The 19,368-nt window shown below is 41.8% G+C and overlaps 1 protein-coding gene across 6 annotated transcripts in view; it reads left to right on the top strand.

Annotated features, from left to right (window-relative positions):
* The window catches only part of sim2 (SIM bHLH transcription factor 2), an 89,173-nt gene that overhangs the window by 20,268 nt on the left and 49,537 nt on the right, over positions 1–19,368 (top strand). For all 6 annotated transcript variants that reach the window (XM_059968849.1, XM_059968847.1, XM_059968845.1 and 3 more), the window contains exons 2-4: positions 5,961–6,043; positions 6,364–6,453; positions 12,825–12,933. In XM_059968849.1, coding sequence (XP_059824832.1) covers positions 6,011–6,043; positions 6,364–6,453; positions 12,825–12,933 — 232 coding nt within the window. In that variant the 5' untranslated portion in view covers positions 5,961–6,010. The remainder of the gene's footprint in view (positions 1–5,960; positions 6,044–6,363; positions 6,454–12,824; positions 12,934–19,368) is intronic.

Genomic DNA, 19,368 nt, shown 5'->3' with positions numbered 1-19,368 from the left:
CTAGACCAACTGAGAAGATGAGCAAATTTCTAACAATTGCAAAACCAATAGGGTAGTAATAGTGGGGAAACTTTAATTGCCCTCAAATTCGTTGGGACACACTTTCTGGTTAAGGGCACAAAAGGCACAGAATCCTAATCTTCATTCAACAGTATACTTTATTTTCTTAGGTGCAAACTCTTATTTGAATCCTGAGTAATGAACACACAAAATGCTGGAGGTTAGTTGTATTTAAGGTACTGAACTGTTCTAACTAGCAGCTTCTACGGAGTTCAGTACTGAGTCCTTTTATGTCATAACATAACCTGTATGTTAATAATTTAGAATTAAGTATAATGATATGATAGCAAAGGTTTTGAGATGAATCGAAATTAGTTGTGTGATGGATGATGGAAATATGGAAGGTTATGTAGGAAGGAATGTTTAGATTGATCTTAGAGTAGGTAAAATGGTTGACACAGATTCGTGGGCCAGTAGGCCTGAACTGTGCTTTAATACTCTATGTTTGAAACTGAGGAGAAAGACTTTGAAGTGCTGGAAAGGACCCTGGTCAGACCCCCCCCCCCCCCCCTTGGAGTACTGTGCTCAGTTCTAGTCGCCTCACTACAGGAAGGACGTGGAAGCCATAGAAAGGGTGCAGAGGAGATTTACAAGGATGTTGCCTGGATTGGGGAGCGCACCTATGAAAACAGACTGCGTGAACTCGGCCTTTTCTCCTTGGAGCGACGGAGAATGAGAAATGACCTTATAGAGGTGTGTAAGATGATGAGAGGCATTGATCATGTGGATAGCCAGAGGCTTTTTCCCAGGGCTGAAATGGCTGCACAAGAGGACACAGGGTTAAGGTGCTGGGGAGTAGGTACTGAGGAGATGTCAAGGGTAAGTTTTTTACTCAGAGAATGGTGAGTGTGTGTAATGGGCTGCTGACAACGGTGACGGAGGTGGATACAATAGGGTCTTTTAAGAGACTTTTGGATAGATACATGGAGCTTCGAAAAATAGGGGGCTATGGGTAAGCCTAGTAATTTCTAAGGTAGGGACACGTTCAGCACAACTTTGTGGGCCGACGGGCCTGTATTGTGCTGTAGGTTTTCTATCTTTCTAAAGTAATCTGGTCAACTGGGAAGAAAGGAAGCAAATGGGATTCAATCTGGTGAAATCTATGCTTATACTCTGAATTCATCGACCTGAAACGGTAATCATTGTTTTCCATTCTCCAAGGACACAGCCTGGCCTGCTGAGTATTTATATTTCCTGATTTAATTTCAGGTTGCGAGCATTTTAATTGTTTGTTTGTTTGCTTTTCGATAACACAATGCACTGTTGTGGAGGAAAATAAAATCCTCTAAATGTATTTGCAGAGTTCTTTAAAAGTAGCTCGGCAGGTCACCTCATAACAAGAACGAAACAATTGCATTTGGATGATGCAGAGGATGTTTCCAGGATTAATAATTGTGCGCTTTGACAAAAGACTAAAGAGGGCGTGGATGTTTTTTTTTTGGAACAGGAGAGGTTGGCAGGGGATACCGTTGTTGTGTTTCGTCTCTCTTACTTGGTAAAAAAAAACAAAGGGACATCGTTTTAGAAAAGAGTTTATAATTATTGGAGGAGAGATGAGATTTTATTTTAAGGTATTTGGGGACTGGAACACTGTGTGAAAGGCCAATGAAGTCAGAAGCCTTAATCACTGGGCATGTCGTTGAAGAACCCGCCCAGCTAAGGGATCTGGTGCTGAAGGCTGGTTCTTGGGAGTTCCTGCTGATTCTATATACTTGTGCATACTCTCATTGAGAAGGACAGCCTCAGCGGTATTTTATGAAATACCATAAAATTGTCATGGCTCAGAAAGAAACTAGTTATCCCAACCTACTCGTCAATTATTACTCCGTGAGAAATCCCAATAATCTATAAAGAGATGTTTTACATGAAGGCAATTTACAGTAGTTAATCTGGACAGACGTGCAAAATACTCCAGTTGAGGGAAATCAGAAGTTAACACCAGTGAATATTGAGAATGTTCGGCAGCCCAGACAGCGTCTTCAAGTGCCAGAACCGGTTAATTAATGTTTCGGATCGCTGAATCATTGTCGGAATTGGAAATGGAAACACAACACGTGGTGCATGTTTTGTATAAGTAGGGGTTGGAGAGGGTTAGGGGGTCTAGTGAGAGAAAACATAAAGCGATCTGTCCTGGATTGGAAGGCAGGAGATTAAATAGCAAACAAGAAAAAAGGGTTTACATTAGGTACAGGAGAGGGGCGGGAAGCGACGGAATGATTACGGCCATCCTGGCCGATGATGAGACGCAAGTAAACAACAAATCATTCCCCGTAAACTGTCTGCAACAATCCAATTACGTCACTAGTTTTCAGCGTTCTGTCGAACGTAAGGACAGTTTATTTATAAAAACACAAAATGCTGGCAGAACTCAGCAGGCCAGACAGCATCTATGGGAGGAGGTAGTGAAGACGTTTCGGGCCGAAACCCTTCATCAGGAGAGACAGTTTATTCATTGGCTCTGTGTAATCCAATGGTTTTATCACCTGGTTCTCGGTTGCGGCGCTGACTCTTTTGCAGGTTTATTCAACATGGGCCTAAATAATCTAAAATGAGAGACTGGTCTTGATTACGTCGGTATCTGATCAACCGCTTTGGGAAAACTTTTACATAAAGAGCGAGATTATTCGTCCCCGCAGAGTGACTGGAAGAAATAACAATACTAGGGCGTTCATCTGATGGCGGAGTCCTAGATTACTTGGATATTTAAAACAGCAATCGGAAAAGATGCAAACTCCATTTCAATGACTCATAAACCCACAATTCACATAGTTCCTGCGTAATGTATGTATACGGGAACGCAATGCACATACCACTTGCAAACATGAAGGACGCCCCGGCAAAGCGCGGGTAGATTGAATGTTTCAGCTTGTGTGCATGCTTCTCTACTGTTGGAGTAACTTACAAAAATCACTGAACTCTATTAAGAATATATATAAAAATAAATATTACAAAAAGTGTGCAAAATTGTGAGGTAGTGATCTGACGGCGCAGGGAATGTAGTTGTTCCTATAGCGCGTGTCTTGAGGCTCTTGTACTTCCTCCCTGACGGTAGTAATGAGAAGAGGGCATGTTCTGGGTGGTGAGCGTCCTTAACGATGGATGCCGCCGCCTTCGGGTAACGCCTTTTGAAGGTGATCATAGAGCTGCAAGGTTTCGACTCGGCGGCAACATTGCCGGGACGAGATTGCGAGTGATTTCTGGGGAAACTTGCGCTGACGGTGGTGTTGGCGTGAATCCAGCTGGTAGACGTGGGAGCAGAGTTAGACTATTCGGCCCATCCCTTCTCAATCCCATTCTTCTGCCTTCTCCCCGAAACCCTGGCGCCCTTACTAATCAAAAATCTACCAATCTATATACCCAATGACTTGGGCCCCATTGCCATCTGTAGCAATGATTTGCATAGATTCGCAACCTTCTGGCGAAAGGAACCACGTCATGGGTTTTCAAGAGAGAGTAAAATCCCTAGCGAGTTGCTGCGATACCGAGGTTCGCGCCGCAGCCAAGTTTGTTGAAAAAAGTACATGTTTGTGTCTGGGGTTCTCAGTCCCCAGATTTACATAGGTAAATACACGGGTCCAAATACAATATATTATTTGCGCCTGGCTTTTACGTACGGCCATTCCTGTTTAACTGCGTCCAACAACAATTTTATGCTCATTTCACACAAAAGTAATAAGTAATACAGCACGTATCAAATATTATAAACTCGTTGGAGTTTAGAAAAATGAGCGGGATCTCATTGAAACCCATCGAATATTGAAAGACCTGGACAGAGTGGATATGGAAAGGGTGTTTCCTATAGTGGCGGAGTCTTGGACCAGAGGGCGCAGCTTCAGAATACAAGGACGTCCCTTCACAGCGGAGAAGAGGAGACATTTATTTATCCAGTGGGTGGTGAATCTGTGGAATTCAATGCCATAGGCAGCTTTGGAGGCCAAGTCATTGGATATATATAAATCGGAGGTTGATAAGTTCTTCATTAGTAAGAGCGTCAAATATTAGAAGGAGAAGGCAGGAGAATGGGATTGAGGGAGCTAATAAATCAGCCCATGATTGAATAGTGGATTAGAGATTAGACTCGATGGGCCGAATAGCCTAATTCTGCTCAGATAGTTGATAGCCTTATTTCACACGCAAAACTCAACAAGAAAATCATTATTTAGTAGAACAGCTTTCTACAGCGCCAAATCCATGCTGTTGGGATTGTGGCGTCAAGGGTTACCAGTCCGTGAAGGGTGAAATTTACAGCTGGCAGCTTCACAGTATTAATAGCAAGTGCGATATAATAACCGGCAGGAGAGTGAAAAGCACGCGTGTGTGCTCCTTTTTTAACACAGTGTTTTTATCGACACGCAGTTCCACGTGTGAACCATCGGGACTGCTGGATTGAGGGATAGTCCCGACCTAAAGACTGAACTTACAAGAGTTTGTTATCCTTGTTTGACGAGAGTTTTGCAGAGTGAGAGCAAACCAGGGTTGGCCTCAAGGTCCCCTTGCACTCCTCCGTCAAAAATAGCCACGAACAGGAACTCGGTTGTAACTGAAGAGTAGCATGGGGCACATCACAGCTATTTAAAATCGCCTGTTCACTTTTTTTTAAAATGCTGGATTTATCATCACATCTCCTTTGGTGGAATTCACAGTACGCAGCTTAGAAACACAGATGCACTCCATGGACGCCAACATATCACATTGCGCAGCTACCAGCCCCGCGAAACATATGCACATATGTACATCATATGGACACTCCATCTGTCCATAACCATAGATAAATGTGCGCTAAAATTATCATCAATTAAACCTGTATGGACGAAAGAAAATAATGTAAGGCTGTGTGGGAGGGAAGGGGGAGATTGGTCCAGGAGCAGGTTGAAAGATCGGCACCAATAGCGTCGGTCGAACGGTGTTACTGTTCTTTCATCATCATTATGTGCCGTGTCTAATGACGTGGGAGATATTGATCTGCATGACCATGATTGCTCTTCGTATTTTTTTCCCCTTCAGAAGTGGTTTGCCATTGTCTTCTTCTGAGCCGTGTCCATACTAGACCGGCGACCCCAGCCATCATCAATTCTCTTCAGAGCCAGTGGTCTCGTAGCCGGGACTTGTGATATGTACCCGTTGCTCATGCGACCATCCCCCACCTGCCCCCATGGCTTCACGTGACCGTGATCGGAGGGCTAAGCAGGTGCTACACATTGTCCAAGGGTGACCTGCATGGTAGTGGAGAGTCAGGATACCTCCTTTAGCAGAGGCGTATCCTCACCCTGCTACCCATACTGCTCTATATGCGTACAGAAACAAAATTCTATAGAGCATTAAACGCTGCTGAAGCATATTGATACACAAAATACCCAATCTTGAGATGGTATTTAACCAAGCCAGTCGATTTCATATCGGCGTTGCAGTCTCAGTAGCAGCTTGGGTTCTCTATGCTGAGTATATGGAAAAATAAAATATTTCCTTGCAAAATACGGTGAACGAAACTAATATAAAAATAATACGGATAACATAAAAAAGTGAAAGAAAAATCCCTAGAGCAATTTTGCCCTGCAGAGTTGGATGGTTATGAACTGACAGTTCGTCATAAATCGATCCTCACGTTGAAAGATGAGGTTTCTGTTTATTATTATTTCTTATTTATTTTAGTGTTTTATGTATTGTAATTGGCACAATTTGTCTTCTATTGCACATTGATCGTCAGTCTTTATTTTTGCATAGTTTTCCATAAATTGTTTTGTATTTCTTTATTTCCTGTAAATGCCTGCAAAAAATAAATCTCAAGGCGGGGATATGGTGACATATACATACTTGGACAAGTTCCGTTGACTGTAACTATCTACTGTTACTACCGAACGCGCTTAAACCGTTGCTGACACGCGATATTATTTCTCAAACAGGTCTGGGAGATGCCTGGGGACAACCCAGTCGTGCAAGTCCCTTGGACAACATGGCCAGAGAATTAGGATCCCACTTGCTTCAGGTAACGGGACTTGTCAGCGAACCTGACCTATTATAAAACGGTGCAGATCTGTAGTCAGTACAGCAGGCCAGAGATACGAGTGGGGAGTATAATGAACAGGGGCAGACCATTTTCACCGTGTCTTCCAAATATTTCCACATCACCTATAACTTAAAACGACCTACATACCCCAGTGAAAGTAAATAATTGATTTCTGGAATATTTTGCATTGGACTAGCATCATCGTATTACTTATGGCGATTGCAGTAGGACATGTTGTAGGTGCCATGTTAAGTGTGTAGAGTGACTGCCATTTTTCTAGTAAATTCTATGTCTTTCAGACTCTCGATGGCTTCGTTTTCGTGGTCGCGTCCGATGGCAAGATCATGTACATTTCGGAAACGGCCTCCGTCCACTTAGGCTTGTCACAGGTAAGAAACCGAGCGGCGTGCATTTCGAGGCGTTCGCGTTTATCACTAGAGTTAATCTATTTGGTGACGACCTCCTCGTAGAAAAATAGATAAATAAAATATGCAATATAACCGGCAGATTGCTGAGTGTAAAGCGCTACAGATAGCCTCAAAGGACAGTCCGCACGTAAATTTTACAGCAAAGAATTGAGCGGGTGCCGCAAAAAAAAGCAAAATAAGTGATTGTGGAGTTGATTGAGATGCTTAGTAAACCTAACAAAATGCTGGAGGAACTCAGCGAGTCAGACAGCATCTATGCAACGAAATGAACAGTCAACGTTTCGAGCCGAGAGCCTTCATCAGGACTGGCCTTTAATGGGATCCCCATTCTGGGAACTGAGAGTGAATATTGGAAGTGCAAGGCTCAGCAAAGCTTCCTGTTCAAGGCATATAGAATTGGGCGATTCGGCCCATCGAATCTGATCCGCCATTCCACAATAGCTGATTTATTTTCCCTTCATTCTTCAGCCTTCTTTCGGTAAGCTTTGACACCCTTACTAATCAAAAAATGCTCCTTAAGTTCAAATAATGCTCTTTCTTTCTGAAATTTAATAGCCGCTTTCAAGTCGTACCTCCACGTTTCCTGGCATTGGTATTTCGCGCCCTTCATTTTTTCGCAAAATGGAATGAATACTTACTGAAAAAAATGTACAACTTTCTTTTATTTTATCGTAACTATTGATCCTAACGCCGGTCCGTGAAGAATCTGGACCGACCAATGTTTGCACTACTTCTTTCATTGTGCGTGTGTGTGCGCGTGTGAATGTGTGTGTGTGTGTGTGCGTGTGTGTGTGTGTGTGTGTGTGTGTGTGTGTGTGTGTGTGTGTGTGTGATGTGTGTGTGTGTGTGTGTGTGTGTGATGTGTGTGTGTGTGATGTGTGTGTGTGTGTGTGTGTGTGATGTGTGTGTGTGTGTGTGTGTGTGATGTGTGCGTGTGTGTGTGTGTGTGTGTGTGTGTGTGTGATGTGTGTGTGTGTGTGTGTGCGTGCGTGTGTGTGTGTGTGATGTGTGCGTGTGTGTCTGTGTGTGTGTGTGCGTGCGTGTGTGTGTGTGTGTGTGCGTGTGTGTGTGTGTGTATGGTGTGTGTTGTGTGTGTGTGTGTTGTGTGTGTTGTGTGTGTGTGTGTGTGTGTGTGCTGTGTGTATGGGTGTGTGTGTGTATGGGTGTGTGTGTGTGTGTGTGTGTGTGTGTGTGTGTGTGTGTGTGTGTGTGTGTGTGTTGTAAAACTTTGTAAATTATAGGTTCTTCGTGTACTGCCGCAAAACAGCAACTTCCACGACATATATCAGTGATATTAAACCTGATTCTGATTGTAACTGTTGGAAATTTGAAATTTGGGCCACAAAATACGCAAGGCCAATTTTCTTAAATTTTAATGGTGCGAAATATGACCCGTAGTTTCCCAAATTTCTCCGACATTGACGACGCGTTGATGCGGAATTAGCTCAAGAATGCGCAGCTTCTCGCCAGATGTACTAATCCCTCAGCACTAATTTCTGCTGCCGTTTACATTCTGAACCTCACCCGATATTTTACAAACGGGGAAACTCGAGAGATTAGCCGAATCCCACAGTTGCATACTGCAGTTCATTTTCAAGTATTTTTTACTCTAGTTTTCGTCGCTTCATTTTTAATGGGTTTTTTGAAAGATACCTAATCTGATCGGTTGACCCATTGAACAAAATAATTTGTACACTAGGTGTTAAGCTGCGACCTGTCCAATCTTTATTTTGACCCTCAGGTTTTGAAATGAAGGATCAAAGTGTCTTTTTACTTTTCACATGCTAATGCGATCTGCGGTTTAGATCCAAACCGAACCCTTTCTCAGCCCGTCTGGAAGAAATCTCACCGTCTCCGGCCAGATGGTTACACTTGCAAAGTTTTCACTCAAGTATCCTTTCCCTCTGGTGCAAAGCAATGCGCCTTTTCTTAAAATACCATTTACATCTTGTTGCCAAGTTTCACGGTGTGTTTAAATATCGCACTTTAATTCCGATTTCCTTATTTTCACTATTTGGTTAATATTTGCAATGTCGTAAGATGCTGGTGGGGCCGCATTTGTAATATTGTGTCTATTTTGGTCACCCTGTTATCGGAAAAACTGCCCAGGGAACCAAGTGAGAGCAAAAAACATTTAAGATGGATGTTACCGGGGCCCTTGGAATTGGGCTGTGGAGAAATGTTGACTTTATTCACTGGATCCTTGGCCCTGTCTGGCTGCATCATTGTGTGCACCGAAGCTGCAAGGTATCGGACCGCAACACCTGACAGAAGGTATAAAAAAACTGCCGAGAGGATCACCAGGGTCTCCCTCACCCCTCTATCTGACGTTTACCAGCAACATTGTAGAGAAAGGTCCCGATGCATGGTTGAAGATCCTTACAATTCATCCCACAATCTGTTTGACCCACTGCCGTCAGGAAGGGCGTACAGAAGTATCAGGACTAGGACTGGCTGGATGTGTAACAGCTTCTTCCTCCAGACCATGAGGCTAACAGATACCCTGCCACCACCGAGGTCTTGTCACTAAAACGGCAAGCTGGTTACTGCCATGTTTACTGTTTACTCTTTATTCTGTGCCATGCACAACACGACCTTTGAATTATTTTTTTTATTAACTTATTTGTGGCAATCTTTTGTTTTATGTGCTGTGTGTGTGTGATATATGTTTTGTGGGTGCACTGTGGACCAGAGGAAGGTTGTTTCCTTTGGTTGTGTATAATGTACAGTCAGGTTGCAATAAACTTGAACTTGAACTTCAGATTCAAGTTCACATTGATTTCTCTAACCTGGTAATTTCTCTTTCTTCCCCCTTCTCTCTTCTTCCATTCCAAAATCTGGCTCCCCTCTTATTCCTTCTCTTCATCTCACCTGCCCATCACCTCCCTTTCGTGCCCATCCTCCTTCATTTGCTCCCCAGAGCCACTATCTCCTCCTATCAGATTCCGTCTTCTTCAACCCTTTACCTCTTCCACCTATCACCTCCGAGCATCTCATTTTTACCCTCCCCCCCCCCATAAACATCTACCTTTCCCCTCACCAGGTCATCCCTATCATCTGCCACCTTCCCGTCACAATGGCTTGTTCCCCTTTCCTTTCCAGTCCTGATGAAGAGTCTTGGCCTGAAATGTTGAATCTTCATTCCTCTCCATAGATGCTGCCTGACATGTTGAGTACATCCAGCCTTTTGAGTATGTTGCTCTGGATCGCCAGCAACTGCAGAATCTCTTATATGTACATATATTGGAATATAACCAAATGATGGAGATGAAGATACACATCACTCATAATTTAATTTAGTAGCAAGAGGCCAAACACCTACCCCTCTGCCATTCTATGAAGAAACTTGGACAAGTTGTCAGAGCTCATTTCCTAAAGAAGCACTAAGGCTGAACAACAAAAAAAAAAGAAGCATCAAACGTGGGTGATAGAGTAAATGACAGACATTATTGTAATCCTCACTATCTGTTGGGTAGGCACCTTTTCCAAGGCAGAAGTGTTCCTGTGATTCAAACTGGGATTCACAAACATAATTCCCAAAATGCACTTACAAAGAACCCCATGCCTCAGATGGAGAGTGTTTATTCAATAAGTGACAGAAATTTATGCACAATAATCAGAAACAAGGCATTGTGCACTTTACTTCACAACTAATATGCTGGCTTCTTGTAATCAGATTTCTAAAATATTAAATAAAGATAACAAGTTATTTAAGCTTTCACCTCTGAAATCTGCAGAAAAAAGTTAAGAGACAAATTATGTTTCAAGAATATGTTTAGACTTAATCAAAAAATTGCTCATGATATCAACAATCTGGACTGATTCATATGTTTTAAATTGAAATGACCTCTCAAAAACTGAGCAAAGATCCTGAATGTGCCATTTCTAAGCAATGTCGAGAATCTGTAGCCAAGGGCCCAGCTCTCTGCTGCAAGTAATTTGTTGTATTGTGCCAAGCTGTTCCTTGGCCACCTGTTAAACCACAGTCAAATGTCAAATATGGTAATGCATTGCTACTTGAAAGAATTTGTAACTCTTATCTTCCTCTCAAAGCCAATTTTAATACAAAACAAATTGTACATACCTAATTAACTGTATCTCTCTCTCTCTAACTATCTGTCAATCTATATCTATATACAGTGTATATATATCTGCTTGTGTATGTATATTTGTGTGTGTGTGTGTGTGTGTGTACACAGTACTGTGCGAAAGTCTCAGGCAGAGGTATATTTATGTGCCTATGACGTTTGCACAATACTGTATGTAATTTTAATACATTTTAATAATCCTTTCAGAAGCTCCCAAAATGCTTCTCTGATCTGTGTACACTGTTGTAATATAGGAACCATAGCAGAAATTTAGTGAAGTATGAGAGGAGTTCTTATAGAAACATAAAATTATGAAAGGGATAGATAAGATAGAGGCAGGGAAGTTGCTTTCATTGGTAGGTGAGACTAGAACTAGGGGAGATAGTCTCAAGATTCAGGGGAGTAGATTTAGGATGGGGATGAGGAGGAACTGCTTTTCCCAGGGAGTGGTGAATCTGTGGAATTTTCTGCCCAATGAGGCAGCAGAGGCTACATCAGTAAATATATTTAAGACAAGGTTGGAGAGATTTCTGCATGGTGGGGGAGTTAGGGGTTATGGGAAAAAGGCAGGTGGATGGAGTTGAGTCCATAGTCAGATCAGCCATGATCTTATTGAACGACGGGGCAGGCTTGATGGGCCAGATGGCCTACTCCTGCTCCTATATCTTATGTTATGTCTTATGTCTAAGCCAGGTCACCCAAATAGCAATCAGTTGATGACCAATACTCCATCTTAGAAACATGAACTGAAAACTAAGTATTGACAAAACACCAAAGATGACTCATTGATTCTTTTTCAAACATAGTGTCAGTGATACTTTTTTTTTACCCTCATTAAAGTCTTAATTTTCACCCAAAAGAGAGTATGCCAGAAAGTAAACTAATCCTTCAGTATTGCCTTGGATTGCTGGTTTAGATATTTTGCTCAAAAATCCCAGAGGAATTTCAAGAAAGTTCAGAGGCTCATATATTTATGGTGGTCCTCCAGATTACAAAATAGATAGAATTTAACAGTCTCACAGAAAAGGAGCATCTACTTAGAATTGGAGATACACCACAGAAAGAGGACCTTCATGCTGACTGTCAACCAACTATTTACACTGACCCTACAATAATACTGTTTTTAAAAAAAAATATTCTCAGCTTCTCTCAGATTCTGACACCAGGGACAATTTACAATGACAATTAACCCACCAACCCACATGCCTTTTGCATAAGAGAGAAAGTCAGAGTACTGAGAGGAAACCCTTAATCCTTCCATGTGGAGAACATGCAAACTCCACACTGACAGCGCCTGAGGTCAGAATTGAACCCAGGTCTCTGAAATTGCAAAGCAGTGGCTCTACTAACTGTACCACCCAATGATTGACTGGGATTTCTAAATATTTTACAACTGTATCATGGATGTTCCTTTGTAGCTTTGATTGATTCAGACTGTGGTTTATCAGGGATTTCAATTTTCCTCTGCCAGATTTTACTGAATACCATGATAAGTAGGTTACAGTTCAGAATCAGAATCAGGTTTATTATCACTGACATACAGTACTGTACAATGGTTTTAGGCACATATATATATCTAAGGTGCCTAAATTTTTGCTCAGTACTGTATATTGGTTAAAATGGAAATATGGTTGAGAAACAGAAATGAACACTGTACTTAGATTTATATTAGCTCTGAAATATTAAGTGTTATTTTGTAATGGGATGGACATAATCTACAGTACTGTGCAAAAGTCTTAGTCATTCTAGCTATGTTTATATGTCTAAGATTTTTGCACAGTACTATAAGACATGAAATTTGATTTTTTTTTGCAGCAGCTTACAGTGCAACACATATAACTTCTACAGTACTGTGCAAAAGTCTTGGACACCCCAGCTATGTTTACGTGTCTATGAATTTAGTTGTTGTTTCGTAGCAGCAGTACAATGTTGTACATAAAAATTACTCTGTTATCATAAGAAATATTTTTAAAACATAGTGCAAAACAGAGAGCAATAGTGAGGTAATGTTCATTGGTTTATGGTCAGCTGAGAAATCCAATGGCAGAGGGAAGAAACTGTTCTTAAAACATTGAATATGTATCTTCAGACTCCTGTTAAGATAGGTTAGCCTGGTGGCAGTTAAGTGGCATGGGTAATTCTAATGATTCAGCTACAAAGCTTTTATTATATAAATAATTAAATAATGTGGTCGAGTCACAAAGATTGTATGTAGCCAGCTCTGAATGTGCTTTTCTTTACCAGGTGGAGCTAACCGGGAACAGTATTTATGAATATATTCATCCCTCCGATCACGATGAGATGACTGCAGTCCTCACAGCTCACCAGTCTCTCCATCCGCACCTACTGCAAGGTACCACCTTCTCTGTACACCACATCTAATGGCCCAAACAGGGTAATGTCCAACACGTAACTGTTTGTTTCTATCATAACTGAAGCCAATTTCTCCAAGAACCTTTTGTAAATACCACAAAGGAGAAAACAAGCAAGCTGCTGTTTTTAAACACAAGAGATTCTGCAAATGCTGTAAATTTAGATTAATATGCACAAGATGTTGAAAGGACTCAGCAGGTCAAGCAGCATCTATGGAAATGAATAAACAGTCAACATTTCAGGCTGAAATCCTTCATCAGGACTGCTTCCCTCTTCTTCATTTCCATACTCTTGCACCTTCTTAGATTTTCTCTTTACCTGCCAATCATTGCCCCCGGTGCCCCTCCTCCTTCCCTTCCTCCCATGGCTCATTTTCCTCTCCTATCAGATTCCTTCTTCTCCAGCCCTTTACCTTTTCCACCTATCATCTTCATCTCAGTTCCCCACCCACCTTTCACCTTTAAGTTATCCTCCTTCCCTTCTCATCCATCTTTTTATTCTAGTGTCTTCCCCCTTCCTTCCCAGCCCTGATGAAGGATTTCAGACTGAAACATTGACTGCTTATTCATTTTCTTTGATGCTGTCTTTCATGCTGAGTTCCTCTGGCATTTTGTGTGTTTTAAGCTAGCATTTATGCTGTTGCCAATCACCCCCTTATTCAGATTTTTACAGAACTTTAATTTATTGAGTGCTATCTTGTAACTCAGTTGCCTCACTTTCAGAAAAAATAAGAGAAAATGTTCATTATTTCCTTCAAAATGTCTTATTTGACCGTAAGACAATAAGGCAAAGGAGTAGAATTGGGCCATTTGGCCCATTGGGTCTGCTCTACCATTCCATCATGGCTGATTTATTATCTCTCTCAATCCCATTCTCCTGCTTTCTCCCTGTAATCTTTGAAGCCCTGACTAATCAAATTTATCAATCTCCACTTTAAATATACTCAATGACTTGGCCTCCACAGTCATTTGTGCAATGAATCCCACAGTTTCACTAACCTCAGGATAAAGACATTCTTCCTCATCTCTGTTCTAAATGGACATTCCTCTATTCTGAGTCTGTGCTCTGTGGCCCTAGACTCACCCACTAGAAATTATTAAAATAAATCAACTTGTCAAATCAGCATCCGTAGAACCTCTTGCGTTTATGGTTTAATCAGTAGTTTTCTTGAGTCTTTCGAGCTTTCTTGAGTCTGAGTCAGTAAATCACTCACGGAGATTGATATAGACAGGATCTCCAGTGCAGTTAACAGAGAATGCTACCTTCTTTGAACTGCCCAGTAGGTGCTACAGTAAATAAAAGCTGATTCAGGTGCCTAACAAAGGCCTTGTGATAACATTCAAAACAATTCTCCTCATGGTCCACTCAAAATAATTTTTTCAACCACAGATTATCTTTTATCTATTGGATTTTGGATCTGTCAAACAGGCAATGTGTTTTGTAGATAGAACAAAGCTCAGTTCAAATAGTTGTGCATGTGACATTTTCGAACCTGTCTATGAAAGATCATGATGCTTTATAATTCTCTTTCATTCCTCTGTCGGAAGCTGTTGTTAAGTGCCCATCTCCAATCTGAATCAGGAAGACAATGGTCAGACACACTCAGCAACATGACTTTCTAGGTCATTTCAAAAGTTAAGGAATAATCACAGTTCTTTGGGACTAGAGTCACATATAGGTCAAATAGGCTAATGACAGAAGATTTCCTCTCCCTAAGGACTTTAATGAACCAGATGGATTTCCCCATAAGCCACCAGTGCATGCGTGATACACAGTTGTTTTTTTCCAGTTTAGGATTATTTAATTAATTCATATTTACCAGATGTTGCATAAACAGGCCCTCAGACTACTAGGCTAATTGTTAGACTACTGTTCAAAATTGGTCATAATTGTAAATCCTTTCTTTTGAGTTTAGGTAATGCTCTTCAGTCATTCTCAAAGTGCTATCTATTTTTTAATATAAGATCTGCTCAGTTATGGCGAGGCAGAATCTTACTGAAATATTCACATAGTGCACTTCAGAGAGGTGGGTGATGTCCTTCGAGCTGGGTTCAATCCTTGTCCAGACTAAGGGAACATGTCTTGGAGTGAGTTGAAATGGAATACAAGTTTACCATCTACTCTTTGTGATTTAACACGAATTGACACTGAACTTCACTGTGTTCTGAAAGACGTCCACAATGTTTCCCTAATTTTTCCTTACTACTTTTGCTTATTAATGGATAATCTTTGTGTGGGCTCATCAGCCGGAGAAGGCATGTCAGAGAAACCAAGACGTGTTGTTGGAGATGTGTCACAGGGAAGTTTCTGCACTTGACTTGATGCATTTGATCCTGTCAATGTTAAACACTGGCCTTATTATGAGGATATGCTGTCAATGGAGTGAGTTCCTTTAAATGGAAATGTTTTTGCACAACATCCAATGGAAAAATAGCAACTTTTTCCCCCTAAAATTCTGCCAATGGGATGAAGGGAGCCATTGAGACTCGGATAGAATGACGTTTGACAGCCATGGTTGGCAATTGATAAAGGGATTACTGCTGGGTGAAGATGCAGGGAAGTCAGTGTTTCTGAAGAGATGGATCGGAGCTGTTTTAAGAAGAGCAAACCTGAAGACAGATGAAGTAAAGGAAAACAGAACAGATGTAAAAACTGCAAACACTTGTTTGTTTAAAATCGTAATCAGAAGAATGCAGCCGCTTGATTTTGATTCATGTTACTTGTATTGGAACCAATATAGGAAAGGGCCGTCTCATTTTCCTTCTGCATCTTTTTGCTGAGGCGCTCAGAGCATTTGCCGGGAATTAATGCTCCTGCCTTCTGAAGTCAGTGAGAGTTAATGCCGGGCAGTGCTGCCAGTTACCACGCTGGCAATGCATTCTCCCTCCGTAGCTATTGATTGAGCTATATAAAAATCATGAGAGGTACAAAGATGTGACTTGATAGGGGTGTACAAACTGATAAGAGGCTTGGATCAAGTGGACAGCCAGAGACACTTCCCCAGGATAGACGTGACAAATATGAGGGGCATAATTTTAAGGTGATTGATTGGAGGAGGGTAGAGGGGACTGTCAGAGCTAAATTTTTCACACAGAGAGTGGTCGATGCATGGATATGTTGCAAGGGTAGAGACAGATATATTAAGGTTGTCTAAGTGTCTCTTACGTAGGCACGGATGAAAATAAATGGAAGGTTATGCAGGAAGGTATGGTTAGGTTAATAGTATAAAAGTTTGGTACAACTTCATGAGCTGAATGGCCTGTACTATGTTGTTCTAAGTCTGGAAGACTGCAGTATTACTTCCCCCATTAGAGATAGATAAAATGAGAAAGCATACATAGGTTTAGAGTAGGGGGAGTGATTTAGAGAGAATATCAGTGGTGGCAATGTAGTGGTTAGCATTACACTTCACAGTGCCAGCAGCCTAGGTGCAATTCCCACCACAGTCTCTAAGGAGTTTGAATGTTCTCCCCATGACCACATGAGTTTCCTCCCACTTTCCAAAGACACGTGGGTTAGTAGGTTAAGTGGTCACATAGGTGTAATTGGGCAGCACAGGAAAGGCCTGTTACTATGCTGTTCCTTTAAATAAAATTGACCTGAAGAACGGACTGTCAGAGGGAGCGGTTGATGCTGGGTCACTGACAGCATTTAACAAGGGTCCACGTGAACGCTTGAATACTCAGTGTGAGGGTGGACCAAGCGCCTCTGTTTTCTTAGAAGTTCATAGATTTGGTATATTGTCGAAAACTTTGCCATTTTCAATGGATGTGCAGTGGAGAGTACATTGACTGGTTGCACCATGGCCAGGTATAAGAATGTCTATGCCCTGGATCAGAAAAACCTACAAAAAGTCAGCCAAGTCCATGTAGGAAAGCAAATAGCTATTTGAAAGGTCTTAATCATCTATTAACAGACCTATTTTCACTGTTCTCTTATCAATGGTGTCACTACAAAATACCATTTTAGAGCAGCAGATGGTTTTACAAACTTTCTCTCCAATATGCTATCACAAAATATGCCAGGAATACTCTGAAAATGGGGAGCATCTGTGGCGAGAGATACACGATGTTAACTCCTTCATTAGAAGGGTTAAAATAGAGATAAAACTGGGTTTCTGATGGGGAGAAAGAGCAACAAAAACAAGGCATATTAACACAGAGAGACAGGTAGAAAGGAAAGAATATTTCAGATCCCTTATGTGGCTTTCTTCCATTCTCAGCGTCTACCCCGGTTTTCATTTTTTAGTTACCTACCTAGCATTGGAACTGGATTATTTCCAATGCAGCCATCCCACTCCACTCACCTTACTATACTAATGGTCCCATTACTGCCTTAGTTGTGACGATCTATTAGTCTATTTATAAGCTATTATATGGGCACTATGGTAGCGTGGCACGTAGCATGATGCTACAACAGGAGTTCAGAGTTCAGGTCTGGTGGTGTTCTGTAAGCAACCTCTATACGTCTTCTCCATAGAATGCATGGGTTGCCTGTATGTCCTCCATTTTCCTTCCAAAGTCCCAAGACGTATTGGGTAGGTTAATTGGTCATTGTAAATTTTCCTGTGATTAAGTTAGGATTGATCAGTGTTGCTAGGTGGTGCAGCTCAAAGGGCTGGATTGGCCTGTTCCACGCTACATCACTAAATAAATTAAGAAATAACTCCAGTGGAGGTCTTTGCTGTTGGCAAGTAGTCTTCTCAACTTCTTGTGAATCATAAATGGTGACTAGTTTGGGATCTAAAAGTTTTTTCTTGTGAAACAAAGTCAAGGATCTTCTTCAAAGTAAATTTATTATCAGAGTATGCATATGGCACTCTGCGATGTGTTTTCTTGCAGGCATTCACAGTAGAACAAAGAAATATGATAGAATTCCGTGAAAAACTGTGTAGAAAGACTGAAAGACAACCAATGTACAAAAGAAAACAAACTGCAAACAAAAATAAACAAAAAAATAAATATATCAGCAGATAAATAAATAAATAACAAATAGATAAAAGAAAACAGATAATACTGCGAACATGAGTTGCAAAAGTCCTTGAAAGTGAGTCCATACATTGTGGAGTCATTTCAGGGTTAAGGAGAGTGACGTTATCTCCTCTGGTTCAGGAGCCTGATGGTTGACTGATAATAACAGTTTCTAAACCGAGTGGTGTGGGAATTAATGCTCCTCTGCCTCCTTCGTGATGGCAGCAGCAAGAAGATGGCATGGTCTAGATGGCGGGGGTCCTTAATGGCCGATACTGCATCCTTGTTGCAATAATTCTTGTGAATACAAGAGATTCTGCAGATGCTGGAAATCCGGAGTAACACGCACTGCACGCTGGAGGAACTCAGTAGGTTAGGCAACCTCTGTGGAAAGGAACAAACAGCCAACATTACAGGCCAATATGTGCCCTGACGAAGGGCGTCAACTCAAAATGTTGACTGCTCATTCCTTTTCAGAGATTTTGCTTGACTTGCTGAGTTCCTCCAGCATTTTGTGTGTGGCATTCCTTGTGGATGTGTTCAATGATGGGGAAGACTTTGCCTTTGATAGACTGGGCTGTATACACAACTTCTTGTAGGCTTTTCCATAGCGGGCTGTGATGCAATCAGTTAGGATACTCTCACAGTGCATCTACAGAAGATGGTCAAAGTTTTAGATTACATACCGAAGCTGCATAAACATCTAAGAGAGTCGAGGCGCTTTCTGTGAGTGATGAGTTCGCTTCTGTTCTTGGTCGTCAGCAGGATAAGCTCCAGGATATCTGAGCTGCTGACAGCTTTCAGATTTGGATGAGTGTATTGTCATATACACCAGGGTGCAATGAAATTCCGTGCTCGCATACTGAGCAATAATAAATCCAACAATAAACGCAGCCAAAGAAATGGTGCACGCTATAGGTAGTTCCAACAGCCCCCACCCAAGCCTGTCCCGTCTGCCTGGGTTTGATCCATCTCCCTCTCTTCTCACTGCTACCATCAGGCGGGGCGGTGCAGGGCTTGGGTCACACACTGCCCAGGTTTGGGAGTGGTTGTTGTCCTGCAGTCACCGGGCTCCTGGAACAGCTTCATCCACCTCAGCGCAGAGCTGGCTCCCATGGCTGTGGACTCACTTCAGGGACTCTGCTGTTCATGTTCTGTGTATTACTTGTTGACTTGTTTGCATGATTGTTCTTTTATTTTCACACGTTGGGTGTTTGCCTATCACGAGGGATCCCACCCACTCTGCTGATGAAATGTTCATCCCACCCCTCAGAGAAGCAGCATCCATGCCCGGACTACTAGACTCAGACACGGTTACTTCCCCCAAGCCATCATGTTGATCCACACCTCCACCCATCAACCCGCCCCACCACCAATACATAGACATCACCACACATCACTTTATGTACATACTCTCAGTCTATGTATATAACAGTTACTTACAC

The sequence above is a fragment of the Hypanus sabinus genome, chromosome 4 (genome assembly GCF_030144855.1).
Source record: "Hypanus sabinus isolate sHypSab1 chromosome 4, sHypSab1.hap1, whole genome shotgun sequence".
NCBI lineage: Eukaryota > Metazoa > Chordata > Chondrichthyes > Myliobatiformes > Dasyatidae > Hypanus > Hypanus sabinus.
Note: the sequence above shows the minus strand (reverse complement) of the source record. Positions and strands in the feature narration are given on the sequence as shown.